Here is a 16,449-nt window from a genome sequence, read left to right on the forward strand (position 1 = left end):
TGTTGTACCTTACTCGATCATCTAGGTCTGAGGATAGTTATAAATTTAAAACTTGAGAAAAGATCCGCGTCTCGAATTTGTGGCAAAATTTTAAACGGTTATGGCGTTGTTAATTTTGGATGAAATTTCAGCATTCGACTACCAATAGATTTTAATAATTCCAGCTTAAATATGACGGCAACTTGTTTTTGTTCAATGGTACGCTATTCACGTGTAATTACTTTCCCGATAATCACAATAATCGAATAGGTAAAACGTAACATTTTCCACTTACCACTTCACCCAAATCGTTGACAATCTCACCGTCGGCAACGGAAAACAGTTCGCCGGCTCGCGACAGATCGCGTTTCGACAAAACTGTTGTGAACAAGTCGTGCATTTTTGAGGCCTCTTTTGCTGGCTTACAGCATCTCGCACACTGACATCTCACCCATCCGATCTAAACCCGTAGAAAACCGTCGATGCTAATCCGTGGCGGTCCCAAATTTCACCGCTATTTATTTACACTGTTCACACAGTTCAACCAATCGTGCTAAATTTATTTTGATTTAGGCTCACTTAATCTCACTCAACACTTGAGGCGTGATTCGAAAATCCTTCTTCCACTTCACTTATCACATATTGCCTTTTCACACTATTGCCCGGTCCTCCCGGTAAGCTATTTTCTCTCGCAACTACAGCATGCGATGTTGTTTTTCCGAAGACATTCTTCACTCTCCACGCGTTCACGTTCGCTGTTTCACCGACTGGAAATTAATTCTGTCTGTCTGTCGATCACAGCAACCTTCGATGCGGCTGAGGCGTGGCGTCGAAGCGGCTGTGGAGTCTGTCTGACTGTCTTCAATCTTGGCAGGGCTTGGAACGTCCAAATACGACAGTTCCTAAATCTGCAAATGGGAAAGAAAGACAAAAATCTTTTAGGTTTCTGCGAGATTAATGACACACTTGGGAGCATCAGCAAACGCGCCTAATTATAGACGCTAACGGGGAATGGGATGCCTGTCATCTAGAGACTTGAGCAGCATTTGCTCGCTGATGGTGATATTCACGCGTCGCGAAGAGGGATGTTAACGGCGCGTAAAAAATGCGCCACCTCGACGGCGTGAACATTAGCATTAACCCGTATCAGTGTTGTATAATAAATTTTGAAGTTATTTCTAGTTTTCAACAAAATTTAAGATCTCAAGAGATTCATGATTGATAAATACCGTGAAATATCAGAAACCATAATTATTAGGCCAACATTTATTTTCAAAAGCCAGTATATTTAAGAATTGAACATATAATTTATAATTTCAGCTTAAAATAAACAAATTCCAATGTTTTGAATTGTGAGAAAGTTGCATCTACAAAATAGTTAGTTCGGGGAACAAAAGGGTTAAAGATAAATTCAGCATATTTTAGCTGAAAACAGTGTCAAGAAGAGATGTGAGATGAGTGCTAAGAAAGATACTTTTCAATAGGAACACATGCAGGAACAGAACAGGTACACTCAAGAAAGAGACATAAGTCTGCTATCAGTGGAAGAAATGCGATTGGAACTGTATTTTTAAAACCATCAGGGTGGGTCTGTCGGTTACATTTTGGATTGCTCCGACACTATTGTTTGGCTTTTAGAGCTTATGTTGGTTGCACCATTTTTTTTCGTAGGAATGCAAGCTGCATAAAAAAATATAAAGGCTAGAGAGAACCACCCCAAATCAGTCGTCATGCTCAAGGCGACTTCTGCACCAATCGGAACAACATCATTAGCATAGCGGATTTATTTAAATCACCCTTGCCGATCGAAATGTTTCTCTCCTTTAGTTATTTGCTTTCACTCTGAAGAAACGAGCAATACAACCGATGATATCCAGATTGTTGTATATATTTAATTGCTCACTAAAAGAGCATATTAATGGCAAGTTTGTCCGTAAACTGTCGGGGTCAGTAAGGATGCTACGTAGGAATTAACCTAGCTATTGTTCATTTTTAATCTGAAAAAGAGTTCTTACATTATTATGTCGCATTATATATTTTTATGAAAAGCTCACTTTTATTTTTTCGATGAAGTCGAAGTCGCTAACGGAGTTTAACGAAAAAAATTGTAATCGATTCACAAATATTTTCCTTTGAAGTCGAGTGGCACCCGGTTTAGAAAATCGAACTCAAATCATTGAAATGAATTAAATGACGACAAATATGACTGCACTGCAAGTAAAAAAAAACTCGTTTCTTTAAATTAATGAGCTTAGATACACGCCTTCAGCGAAGTTGAAAACGTTTCTAGGATCAACTCCTCCTTAATTTTAACTGTCATTGTCATTGAAAGGCAGCAGGAAGTTTGCGTGGAATCCTCCGAATCCAATGAAAAAAGTTCAATAGCACCTATAAGCTCGAAAAGAATATTCGCCAATTTTGTACAAAACTATTTACTGTTCCCCACCGCAACTGTTATGTCTTCGATAGTCGTCCCAGCAAACAAAATAATAACTCGCTATTTGTTCGACAGGCGAACCAACCGACCGGTAGGTGTGTACAATATTTGTTTTGATTCCGTCTCAGTGACTGGTGGAAGTAATCGTTTGCGCGAAAGAACAAAAAAAAAACATGGGCAGAATACGAAAAAGGACGTGACTAATTTTGTCCAAGAACAAACACCCCATTTCAATTTGGAGAAGAGCAAACACATCACGTCATTTCGTAGTTGAGTTTTGCTGGGTAGACGAAACAAAAGGAGGTTGGTTTCTTTGGAGAGTATGTATCTGCTAGAAATATTAAGTGTGACTACTGGAAGTTGCAGCCTGTCTAATGCAAGATAGGCTCAAACAAAAAAGGCACATCATCGAGTTGAAATTTGTAATTTATTTATGAACAGAACGTAAACTTGCCAGTTGCAGAAACTTTGTATCAATTAAAGGAATAAATACATTTTCATAATTACATTTGCAGAAAAAGGGTGGGCTAAAGTAGAGAAATTAGTGATGAGATTCATTTAGGGCCGATTTCTTCACCCTCGCTTAACTTTTAAACCAGGTTCACCACCACATTTAAGCGCTAAGCGAGCGCCGCCTTAAAATACGCCAGTGAAAATTGCGGACTCGTCGAAAGTGGTAGCGAGTTGCAGGTCGACACTCCATACACAAGGACACTTTTCTGCAAGCTGATGTGGTACCCAGCCAGCCTTTTTGATAGTATATCCAAGTTGCAACTGAATAATACGTATTTATATCCCACCAAAGAAGTCGCACAAAATGCACCAAACTGGAGGCGATATACGTACATAGCTATTGAAATAGACGATTTATGACAATAATATACGCGTTAGGCGCGATAATTTCTAGTATTAAAGCGATTCTAGAGAATGTATTTACGATTGGATATGCGAAACAAAATCGCATTATATGCGATATCCATAACTAGTATACGATTCCGGAACACGATATACGATTAACTCTCATTCGTCGGTAAAGAAGATCAAAAACTGGGAACAGTTAACAGGAACATAAATCATCTAAAAAAAACGAATGTTGGTTGTGAACCGGAGCCAAAGCCCAACCCATAGAGGTTTCTCCCTCTCATGTTAAGGTGGGATTCGAACTTACGACATTTGGATCGTAGGACAGGACTTACTACACAGAACTATTTTAATTGTTATAAGCGTGACAATATTTCGTAATCATATCTTATCTTCAAGTAGAGAAACCCTATTCCGATAAACAGTTGCCATATATACAGCTATCTCATTTTAAAGATATGAAAAAAGTCGTAAGTAATTACGCGAAATCGGGTTTCTAATATGTTGTGATATATTAAGTCGTATTTAACATTTTGAAGTCATTGTGATGAATATCGAAGTCGTAGATATGTTTATTGCTGACTGTTCCCACACATAGGAACGACCACAATGACTTTATTAAGTTTTTAATCCGACATTGATCGAAGTAAAATACGATCAAATGTGAGCAAAAATACGATTTTTAATGCTCTAAATATTTGTAGCTATATGAATATAAGTTTGCCAGTACTCTACGACCAACTCCGATCGAACACGATTTAACTAGAACATCAATGCGATTTTGAATGAGAGGTAGTATTCAAATCATGTTTTTAGTAATATGCGATTACAAATCAATTTCTGCAGACTAAAATCGACAGTCATAACGATTTTGACTCTTTGCAGACATCTTTACGAGTCTTTTTCTACGTTGTTATACGATTGATGGTTTGCTGGGTAGAAATAAAGATCTTTCGTCCGATTGGGGCGTGTTGCCTGAAATAGTCCCATTAGATACCGACGTAGGTCCCATGCATAAAGTGACATATGCGTCGTCGACATAGGCGGCTCCAGCGGGTTGACAAAGAGGGAGCACGCCATGATGGCAAAATATATCTTATACACGATTCAAAAAAAAAAAATAGTAAATTTAGAATTACAATTCCTAACACGGCTCATATTTAGAGAGTGGTGAATAATGAGACAAGTCGCACCGTCCAAGAATGCAATCACTTTTTTATAATTAGTTTAGTTGGCATGGCTCAATGTGATGACTTATCGGAATCGCAAATATTTACAATATGTGATATAAATATAAATAATTAAAAACATATATTATGTCCCTCGGATCTCGTGTACGAAGCTTTCGATTAGGCCTCTTTCGCGATAGGAAAACATTTGTTTAGCCTACTCATTAATAGTGCTGGCTGTTGAAGTTGGGGTGTTTGATGCTGTGTTTGCTGTTAACGTTATGGCCTGAACAGCTGCCACAATGTTGGCAACCCTTTGTGGTTCAGATAATGGTATTAAAGACTTGTTTCAATTTGATGTACCGTAGATGAGTGGTCGTTATGCATTCTCCTCACCAGAGTTAAAAATATTCAAATTCATTGAATGAAATTTGATCATATTCAGCCGCACTCATTTTCAATATTCAGTGACGCGGCTGAAAACGTCAAACGAACAAACCGCCCATTCATCCATGTAAATTTTCATTCGTCTCCGATTATTGCGCAAAGCGACCGTGCAGCAACGAATCAAACGCATCAAAGTAGGCCCTGGCACAATGAAAGCTATGATGATTGTTGTTTCATATGGTTTACCGGCATTTGAAAACATTTTCCTAGATAATTAGTGAAATGAATATATTGTACGATATTCAATTGAATGAACAACATGGATATTTGAATGAGTATTTTTTCAATTCACCGCGAGTCGAATCAGATTCACTTTCAGCCGTCAAAAAAGAGCTTCGATTATTTTTAACTCTGCTCCTCACCATTAGGATTCTACTCTTCATGGGCGCATAACTTAGTTTGTTTAATGGTATATGGTTTGAGTTGAGAATAGATCTTTCGACCCACATGCTCACCAAAAGGCATGGCCGGAAAAAAGTTTCTCCTAGTATCAAGAGTAACTTCTCGACATTGCGGCATGTATTTTTCAACTGGCTCACGAGGGGTACGTGGTGAAAGATCATGTAGCCTTACCTCCATATTGTCATTTTCCATACACACGAGAGTCTTGTTTGCAACGCTGTCACTTTCAACCACGTGTTTCACGTTTCCGCAAAACAAAACAAATGCTTTGGCTTAGTATAACCTGTGGAATATTAGTCCCCAGCAAACCATAAATCGTACAACAATGTAGAAGAAGACTCGTAATGATGTCTACAAAAAGTCAAAATCGTTACGACAGTCGAATTTAGTTCGCAGAAATTGATTTGTAATCGCATATTACTCGAAACATAATTTGAATACGACCTTTCATTCAAAATCGCATTGATGTTCGAGATAAATCGTGTTCGATCGGAGCTGGTCGCAGGACGCTGACGCTGATATAGCTACAAATATTTAAATCATTTAAAATCTCATTTTTCCATATATGTGATCGTATTTTACTTCGATCAATGTCTGAAAAACAACATAATAAAGTCACTGTGGTCTTTATTATATGTGGGTGAATAGTCACTAATAAACATAAACATATCTACGACTTCGATATACATCACAATGAGTTCAAAAAGTTAGATACGACTTAATATATCACAACATATAAGAATCCCGATTTCGCGAAATTACTTACGACTTTTTTCATATCTTTAAAATGAGATTACTGTATATATGGCAAATGTTTATCCGAATAGGGTTTCTCTACTTGAAGATAAGATATGATTACGAAATATTGTCAGGCTTATAACAATTAAAATAGTTCTGTGTAGTAAGTCCTGTCCTACAATCCAAATGTCGTAAGTTCGAATCCCACCTTAATATGAGAGGGGAGGGAGACCTCTATGGGGCTTTGGTTCTCACACCGACATTCGTTTTTTTGGAGATGTTTTATGTGCCAACTGTTCCCAGTTTTTGATCTTCTTTACCGACGAATGAGAGTTAATCGTATATCGTGTTCCGGAATCGTATACTATTATGGATATCGCATATAATGCCAGATTGTTTCGCATATCCAATCGTAAATACATTCTCTTGAATCGCCTTCATACTAAAAATTATCGCGCCTATCGTGTATATTATTGTCATAAATCGTCAATTTCAATAGCTATGTACGTATATCGCCTCCAGTTTGGTACGCATATGCCGATTTTGTGCATTTTGTGCGACTTTTTTAGTGGGATATAAATGCGTATTATTCAGTTTCAACTTGGATATACCATCAAAAAGGCTGGCTGGGTCCTGCATTGCGTAGGCGATGATACTGAAGATAGCCGACTTCCATAAGCCTAAGCTCCATTTTCACCGTCAGAAAATACTTCAACTCACGAAGATTCAGTCGCATAAAAACAAAATTTGAAGTAAATGTCCGTGGTGTTGGCACTATTTCGAAAACTACTATATTACCATTGTTCTTGAAACAATGTTTATTAAATCGAAATACTGCAATTTGTTGTTTACTTTACACTTTATCTCGTTAGTCAAATCCAATTTGACAAAACTAATCAAAATACCTGAAGGATTTCGCTATAGCATGTCTGTTGTGCTACAACATCAGGAAGTATTTTCAGTAGTGTTAATATATAATCGTGCTGCATCCCGATTTAAATCAAACATCAGAATTACAGAAAAACATTTTGATGTCGTCTTATGAAATCTTAATTTGGTTTTAGGTTTAGGTTTTAATAGTCAAATAAGATTTTAAAATATGTTTTGATTTTATTGTATGGCAAAACATCAAATTAAATACACTACAAGCAATTTCACGATCTCAATGAACTTACAATTTGCTTTCACCAATTGCAGAAATAGTTTTCTGTTTTATGCAAAGGACAAGTCTTGTGGTTTTGATTTTGAATTTTAAACTTTTATAATTTTAAAATGACCAAATGGATAACAACCTGAGCCGTCATTATAAATATCATCATCATCAGCGTCAGCATCATGTTGAGTTTTAAAAGCTGCATGATTTAGCATTCCCATTACACTAGTGGAAGTTTCTATTCCACAAAGCCGCACCAGAGGCCCTTCCAGACGGTTCCTTAACTTTTCACTGATTAAAGTGATCGTTTCGTGAAGTGCAGGTCAAGAAATCGATAAAATTCCTACTCGAGGCCATCTCAGCTTCCCTGTTGGAGTCGGTATTTTCAGAAAAGCACAAATAGAAGTAATATGAGGAAAACTAACACAACTTCCAGCAGGTGTTGACATTGAAGGTCAGGCTGTTGATATACGACAACATGCTGTGTATCCCAGTCGTTGGCCAGTTGGTTGACATCCGATATTATACGATATATGGTTGTCTTAATCTTAAATGAAATGTCTGTAGGTTTCACTCAAGGAAGTCACTTAGTACCTGCAAATATTAAGTTTTAAAGGCTAGATCATTTAGAAATGGGAAACTTAAATTTGACGAAAGCAGCGCTCCCAGTGATCGAATTTGAAAGCTTTTTAACCCATTTATGTCCATGTTGTTTGTGGACAACAACGTTTTTAAAGGGTATACCCCATTAGGCATAAATACGTTAGGCATACGGACGTTTGGCATACGTACGTTAGGCATAATGGACGTTAGGCATAAAGACGTTTGGCATAATGGACGTTAGGCATAATATACGTTAGGCATAATGGACGTTTGGCATAATGGACGATGGGCATAATGGACGTTAGGCATAAATTATTTTATTGAAGTATCCTTTATGAAAATAACTTTTTGATGGTGACAGCATCGGGTTGTAAGGACGCAAATGTTTGAAATTTTTTGATGTTGTAGAATTACTCTGGAAGCTGATAGAACTCGATCAACATTTTATTCTATTGTAAATACCTTAACTCAAACAAAGGATGTAGAACGAATGCACATCGAATGAACGAATAAGAAAATTGCACATCTCCAAAATAGGCTAATACTCTTGTTTAAAATCGGTCTATTTTGTATTAACGTATGAATAACGCACATCAACCCCTTCATGCCCATTATTTTTGTAAACAACATTTTTAAACTGATAAAACTTTTGATTTAGGCAGAATTTACTAAAAAAAAAACAAGTAAGACCAGTAACTGGTACTATTAGAACTTAGAACTGAAGTTATTTCCATTAGTCTGATAACTCTGCTAGGGCAGTACCTACTACCAGAAATAGCAGTTAGCGTTGATAAATATAATTTTGATATATCTTCATTATTTTCCATTATTGTTGAAAACTGATAAAACGCATGAATTTGGATCGGCTTCGACTATCTTTTCCTAGCATATAGAATATTGAAAATTTTCTAGGAGAATTGTGTTGAGCACCGGAAGGTAAATATTGAGCAGCTTCCAGCACTGCGAAAGAAGCATCTTTCAAAGCGGGTTTTTTGTGTTTCTTGAACTCTGTGAACACTACAAAAAGTTGGGCTTGTAAGGGTTAACTTAGATTAGTTTTTCATGCATGCAAGATGAAATTGCCCAAGAAAAAAATACATAACCTTGAAGAACAGCTTATGAAAGAAAGAATGATGCATTTTATTATTCATTCAACGAATATACGAATATTGCCGGTTCTATATTGATTGTCTCCCATTTTCTTAAGCACAATGATTGTATTCTCGAGGCCATCACAAAAGGAACTACGGAGTCTCTTTGATATGAGAGAAAGTTTAATCCTGTACTGTGACGAGTTACCGAAACGAAAAAGGTATCATCACAAACGTAGAATCCGTAGCCTAATGTTGATCCTGTACATGACACTGCCAGTTTCCATAGGATCCAAAACTTAATGTCTGTTCATTATTTTGTTTTTTTTTTTTTTTTAAATATTTGGATGCAGCTGTATTAGTAATAAATCTAAGAGGCTTGAAATGTGCTTGTACCAAAACTATTTACTTAAATAAAGGGATATTTTCTTCACCTACTATACAGAAAAATAGAAAAAATGCTACACTTGCAAGGGTTAAATATCTCGCTTGGTATTTTTCATTTTGGAGTCTCTCGCTAAAAGTATGCGAAGGTATGGTATAGCAAAGGGTCCTTATTTCTAATCTAAAAAAATAAGCGATATCTCTATAAAAACGAAAGCTTTGCGATTATTTTTATATTTTTGTGAATTGTGGCTGACGTACATTATGCCTATCGTTTTTATGCCTAACGTGTTTATGCCTAACGTCGCGCACCCGTTTTTAAACAGCTATAACTTTGAGGTAAAGTTTGCTCACAAAAACAAGTAAGGCTAATAAATGTGACCATTGCCTTTCATTTGGGTATTAATAGTTCCAAGAACCAGCTCTTGAACTGAGGTTATTGCAATTAGTCTGATTGGATTCCGATGGAGCAATGCTGCCAGGAACAGTTTACGTTGACGACGGAAAATGAATTTTTCATATATCTTCGTTACGTTACAATATTATTGAAAATTGATAAAACTTATCAATTTAGACTGTCTTTGGCTGCATTTTCCACGCTATTGGACTATTGTAAATATTCTAGGAGAATTGTATTGAATATTGGAAGATAAAAATTGAGGAGCTTTTTACACTGCGAGGGAAGCACCTAGCTTTATGAAAAAAGGTTTTTCGTGTTGCTTGACCCCACTGTTTTAAAGGAAAAATAGTTTTGAAATCCTGCATGCACTAGAAAAAAGTTGGACATGAAAGGGTTAAAGCATTTTGTCATTTGTAAAGAGTTCTGCTCATTTATTTTACCTTTACTTTTTTATTTTAGCTCTTAACGTAGTTCTGAGATATTTCTCATGCAGAACGAGAAACTCAAACATGCATCAGCGTCAACTCGGGAGCTAGAAAATGCTGGACCGAGCGATTTAAAAATACGAGCAAATTCTCACAGCTACCCACTAAAGGCAACTCGAGTGTCGAAGTATAACCGTTTACTGTCAACTGCGGTCGAAGATCATTCGAAAAATCAAGGCTGATCCCAGTACGTCAGATTATGATTTGACGAATGAAAATGAATGCTGTACTATACACATGTTACCGAGCAAGTAAACAACCCAGTCTCAAACAACAAATAGCGTTCAGAACAGGGGTCCGTAGGCTGTACGACCAAGTGCTGATTAAAATCGATGGACGTGACTTGATCGACGAGGAAATATATGAGAATTTCAAGCAAATCACTTGCCTAAACTCTACAAGGCTAGAAGCCTCACGGCAATGTACTTAGAAGATTCGAGTTTTTTTACGTGAATAAGTTTACGAAAAATTATGATTTGGCAAGAGATCTATTCATGTGGTATGAACACCAAATTTTTGTGACGGATAGCCTGATCAGAATGAAATAAATAGATTATAACAGAAAACAATTTTTGTAACATATTGTGTTATAAATTAGGTCTCGTTAGTAGTTAAAATAACATAAATTTATAACAAGTAACAATGCGAGATATAGTTTAGAAATACAGTGAAACCCCGTTTTTATCAGCCCTCAATTTTGGTAGCTTTTCGACCCGATTTCGTTAACCAGCCAGGATTATGAGGCAATGTATACGGACTAATGTTGAATATTTTAACAGCTTCGGTTTATAAAAGAAAAGAAATAAATATGTTTTGTTATTGTCCCCATTTTGTCAATCAAAGATACATCAATGAGACTGATAAAAACGGGTCTTCGGTGTATACCTGTTATTTGTTTCTGATCGGGTAAGACCATGCACTCGGAAGCATTCAAAAGGACATGCGTCAACAAACGGATTTTTCCCAATAATAATGTCCTATAACGATTCAGTTATGTTTTAGCCATATTTAGCCATCTGCCATAATAGCAAGGAAGGCGGCACAATGCACAGTGGCACTACTTAGAGCAAAAGGTGGACTAAAGTCGAAACTGTACCGTATCGGCTCAAATAGGACGGTTTTATATAATTTTGATACGCTGAATTCGTTTTTGATATTAAAACATACTAAAAATAAACATTTACTATTCATTAGGGTGTCTCAAAAATATATATTTTATCGAAATAGTTCTTAAACTTTTTGTATATTAATTTTCGTGTGCCAAAATCGTTTTTGATATTAACACTTGTAAAAAAAAACTTTCATTATACATTAGGGTGGCTCAAAATAATTATTCTGTTGCTAAGGCTCAAAATATTTTTGGAAAAACTTTTTGTACGCTGAATTCATATTTTGGTTATAAAAATAACAATTAACTTTACTTCTTCCCTTCCCAAGGCTTAGGGGTTTGACGGTATTGCAAACATCATAAAGCATATTGCGTGCATCCGTCCTACAGAACCTCTGACAGACAATTGCTTTATGATGGTTATTGCATTACGCCTCGATAGTGGTGCATCGAGGAGACCGAGAGGGCTTATGCGCCTTTTTATGTTATATGTTTCTTCATACTCTGCACCTTCGCACACCAACGCTAAACCACTGGTCTATGCGCGGTGACGTGGCCGACTGGCGGATCGACGTGGATTGACTTTTGCTGTGTGCCGTGTTTGCAAATATTGTTCTATTGGTGGTATTCGTGGACGGGGCTCACAGAGGGAGCCATTGTGTGTCCTTTTATCGGTCGATTTCGTCATCGTACATATACTAATTAAATTAATTTTATAATTCAATTAATTTAATAAAGTAGAATAAGTAGAAACCTATTAGTTGTAGCTTTGTAATAATCGTAGTTTTTCGTACTAGTGTACAACTGTTATGTGCTAGTCGTATGTCTATCTATGTATGTATTCGTCTGAGTATTTGTGACAGTTGGGTTAGGGAATGGATGCAGAACTGACGCATATGATAGGATAGTGGCTAATACTTCTGGTGATCAATCTGAGCATTTGGTTCTATTCATTCGGGAAAATCGTGTTGGATAAATTAGGATCCAATAATATTACCGACGCACGTGAATCATCCATTCCCGGCCAGCATAGCATGATGAAAGTCTAACAGCATGCAATTACACGTGTTTTTCTATTCTACTTCATTAGGCTATTTCTTTTGTACATCTATTAGTCAAGCTCTTTGCATCTTATTTTCTTTATTCGGCATGTTATGATTCCTTTAATTAGTATATCTCTACTATACGCTATCTTTGCTCATATAGGTACAAACGCTCGTGGCCTTCGCGATAACACAAACCTGGTCACAAACGCGACCATACAATTGCAATAATCCACACATACTTACGCCCGCGATTTCGCCTACAAGAAAACACCCCGGTAGTTAAGTAAACGTAGCATCTTTAAACTTCCAAACGCGGTCTCAAACACACACACACCACTGACATGACCTGGAACTCAAGTGATATGGGGAAACGGACTACCATCTGTGCCATACACTAAAAATTAAGCATCAGATTCACGGTCCACGTGCGATTAAACAAGAATACACGCTACATCATTATAAAATCAAAATTATACACGCGAAGTCACATACACGTGACAAACACGTTAATATACAAATGCTTGATCCCTTCGCGACCATCCCCGGCACCTACACCCGCGATCTCGTAAACATGATAACATCCCTGTGATAAAGTGAATGTCTCAGCTCCTATAAATTTTCAAACGCGGTCTCAAGCGTGAACCTAAAAACTCCCGCACACGCACTCGGTCACTTCCGAATGTTTCTATCCTTGATATCAGCAGACTAGGTCCATGCTTTCAATTGGATCAATTTAAAAAAAGAAAGCTCTCATATCCACTGGACACCACGTTACATGTCGACATGACAGAGGACTCTAGTGATATGGGGTAACTTACTCCCTGTCAGAATGTGAATTGTACACCAAAAACTATCAGAATGAAGGTCCGCTTGACCATCCAAGAACGCACGCGTGCATAGGAAATGCCACACGGTTACAAAATCCAGTCTTGTACACGCGAAGTCACATGAACGCGAGCACACGTGGCAAACACGTTAACATACGAACGCTTAAGCCCTTCGCGATTAACAAACGCACACCTACGCTCGCGATCGCGCGAACTTTATAATACTCCGGTAATAAGGAGAACGTTTTAGCACTCACGAAGTTTCAAACGCTGTCTCAAACACGAACCTACAAACGTCCGTTTTCATGCGCTCATGAATCGGTCACGTCCGGAAACCATTATTCTCTGTCCTAATAACTTAGGTCCATACATTCAGTAGGACCAATCAAAAAATAAAGCTCATATCCACTAGATAACACGTTCCATGGGAACTCTAGTGGAGTTCTCACTCTCTTTTAGCATCTTAGCCGTACACCAAAAAATAAAGCATTAGATTTACGGTCCGCACGCGATTATCCAAGAACACACGCGAATATGCGAAAGGCACACGGTTATAAAATAGAATTTATACACGCGAAGTTCCATACACTTTAGTACACGCGACATACAAACGCACATGCGATCGAACTCGTTAACGTACAAAAGCTCGAGCTCTTCGCGATGATATACGCGATCGCGAGTCCCTAGGCCCGCACATACCTGAACCGTACAATAAATATCACATTCAGAATCACGGCCCGCTACAATTGGCCTACAGCAGTGTTTTAGTGGGCGACATTGCCTGTCTCGTCTGCAAATTGTAGCATGTGATTCTGACGGGGAGCCCTTCCGAGAACCTAGCTCTACAGCTCCAGTAGGACAACTCTCGAAAAAAAAATTTGAGTGCCTTAGGGCCGATTTCTTCACCCTCGCTTAGTGCTTAAGCCAGGTTTAAACGTACTGGTAAACCTGGTTTAAAAGTTAAGCGAGGATGAAGAAATCGACCCTTAGTGGAATGTTTAATTACATTCACTATCCAACAAGATGGTTAACGATTTTTTTCACAGGTGTGTTTTAAGATACTTAAATTTTTTTTATTTCGATTATAGAGGTTTTAACCTTAAGGTCATTCGCCTCTTCGGGTTAGAAAAATCTCTTAGGAAAAATTTCTAACCCTATGTGCGGGGTCGGGACTTGAACCCAGGTGCGCTGCGTACAAGGCAATCGATTTACCAACTACGCTACGCCCAGCCCCCATACTTAGATTGCTTATTTCATATCTTACATAAAAAAATCAAAAACCCTTTTTTCGCGTATATGGTTCATTTAAAAATGGTCTTATTTTATTTGGATAATATCGCTTACCCTTTTTTTTATTTATTTATCACGCACATCAACAGGCCGTACTCGGCCCCAATGATGGAAACTTAAACTAATTACATCTAAAAAACTGCAGGAATCGATTTCTTAATGATATTCGAGACAAATGAAAGTCGAACAAGTGCGACACACGATTGAAGAGGCGTTGTAGTCCCGTGATAGCGGCATTAGCTGTTTGAATAGTTCGTCGAAACGGCACTCTCAGAAGAACGTTTCCGCGTAACGTTCTGGACCTTGCTTGGATGTTAACTCGCTCTAGTAAATCTGGAGAATCGATGCGTCCTGACAGAAGATCAGAGATGAATAAGGCTCTTGCAGTTTCTCTACGACGCTGGAGAGTATCGAGCTGGATGAGTTGACACCGACTCTCGTAGCTTGGTAGACGAACAGGATCGCGCCAAGGCAGGCGTCGAAGAGCATACCGTATAAATTTTCGTTGAACGCCTTGAATTCGATCGCTGCTGTTCATGTAATTCGGGTTCCAGACCGCCGAACAATACTCCAGCGTAGAGCGCACTAAAGAGCAGTATAGGCTTTTGAGACAGTAAATGTCTGTAAAGGATTTAGCCGTACGGAAAATGAAGCCCAGGCTTCGAGATGCTTTACCAACGACATACGAAATGTGATTCTTAAATGTAAGTTTCGAATCTAACAGCACTCCAAGATCCTTAACGCAGCTCACCCGGGAAACAAGAGCTCCAGACAAGTTATATTCAAACTCAATGGGATCTTTTTTTCTGGTGAACGATATCACAGAACATTTCGCCGGATTCAGAATCATTCGGTTGTTTTCACACCATCTGCTGAAAGTGTCGAATTGCTGCTGCAAATATTGTGCGTCCGATCGGCTCCTAATTCTGTTGAAAATTTTTAGATCATCTGCATACGACAACCGGGGTCCTTTCAGCTGATAGTTTACATCGTTGAAATAGAGAGTGAATATAAATGGTCCGAGATGACTTCCTTGCGGAATACCAGTCGTTGCGGAGAACAGTTTGGAGTATGCATCACCTATGTTCACACTGAGTTGACGGCCAACGAGATAGGATTGAAACCATCGCAGGAGTGATCCACTGAAGCCAAGTTTTTCCAATTTAGCGACTGCGATATCGTGATTGATTTTGTCGAAAGCTGCAGATAAGTCAGTATATATAACATCAGTTTGTTGATTCGCATCGAACCCTTCGGACACAAAAGAAGTTAGAGATAGTAGATTCGTCGACGTAGATCGATTCGGCATGAATCCGTGTTGGTCTTTAGAAATATATTCTTTACAGTGAAAAAACACTGACTCCACCACGACTAACTCAAAGAGCTTGGAAATGGCACAGAGCGCAGAAATTCCTCGATAATTGTCAATGTTTCTCTTATCACCTTTTTTGTGGACAGGAAAGATGAAAGCTGCTTTCCACGATTGAGGAAAAATCGCGGTTGTCAGTGACATTTTGAATAGTTGACAGAGAGGTTTCACCAAACCAGATATACACTTTTTCAAAAACACAGCAGGGACACCATCTGGCCCAGGAGATGACGATGCTTTAAGCTTGGATGCTGCTGATACAATATCCGAGTGCTCCACACGAATCTCACTCACTGACCGTTCGAGCTGGGCCACGCCGCTAGCTGCAACGTCAATCTGCTGCGAGGACAGAGTCTCACTGACGAACACACTCGCAAATTTAGAGGCGAACAATTTGCATATGGCTTGTGAATCATGCCCAACTTCACCATTCAAAAACATTGTAGAAGGTAAGCCGGTTTCTTTCCGCTGCTCATTGACGTCTCTCCAAAACGATTTAGGATCCGACTTAAGCTTACGTTGCATTTTTCGTTGGTAGATTGAAAAACAAAAACTGTTCAGTTTTTTTAAATCGTTATTGAGCCTTACATAATAAGCTCTAAGTGACAAGGTACGGCGTTTGGTAAACTTTCGTAATGCTGCTCTTTTCGCAGTTTTTAG

The 16,449-nt window shown here is 38.2% G+C and overlaps 1 protein-coding gene across 3 annotated transcripts in view; it reads right to left on the reverse strand.

Moving 5' to 3' along the window:
- Positions 1 to 16,449, reverse strand: part of LOC131693856 (protein melted) — a 54,112-nt gene that overhangs the window by 14,079 nt on the left and 23,584 nt on the right. For all 3 annotated transcript variants that reach the window (XM_058982080.1, XM_058982077.1, XM_058982078.1), the window contains one exon: positions 275 to 887. In XM_058982080.1, the coding sequence (XP_058838063.1) occupies positions 275 to 379 (105 nt within the window). In that variant the 5' untranslated portion in view covers positions 380 to 887. The remainder of the gene's footprint in view (positions 1 to 274; positions 888 to 16,449) is intronic.

This window comes from Topomyia yanbarensis, chromosome 3 (genome assembly GCF_030247195.1).
Source record: "Topomyia yanbarensis strain Yona2022 chromosome 3, ASM3024719v1, whole genome shotgun sequence".
NCBI classification, from domain to species: Eukaryota; Metazoa; Arthropoda; class Insecta; order Diptera; family Culicidae; genus Topomyia; species Topomyia yanbarensis.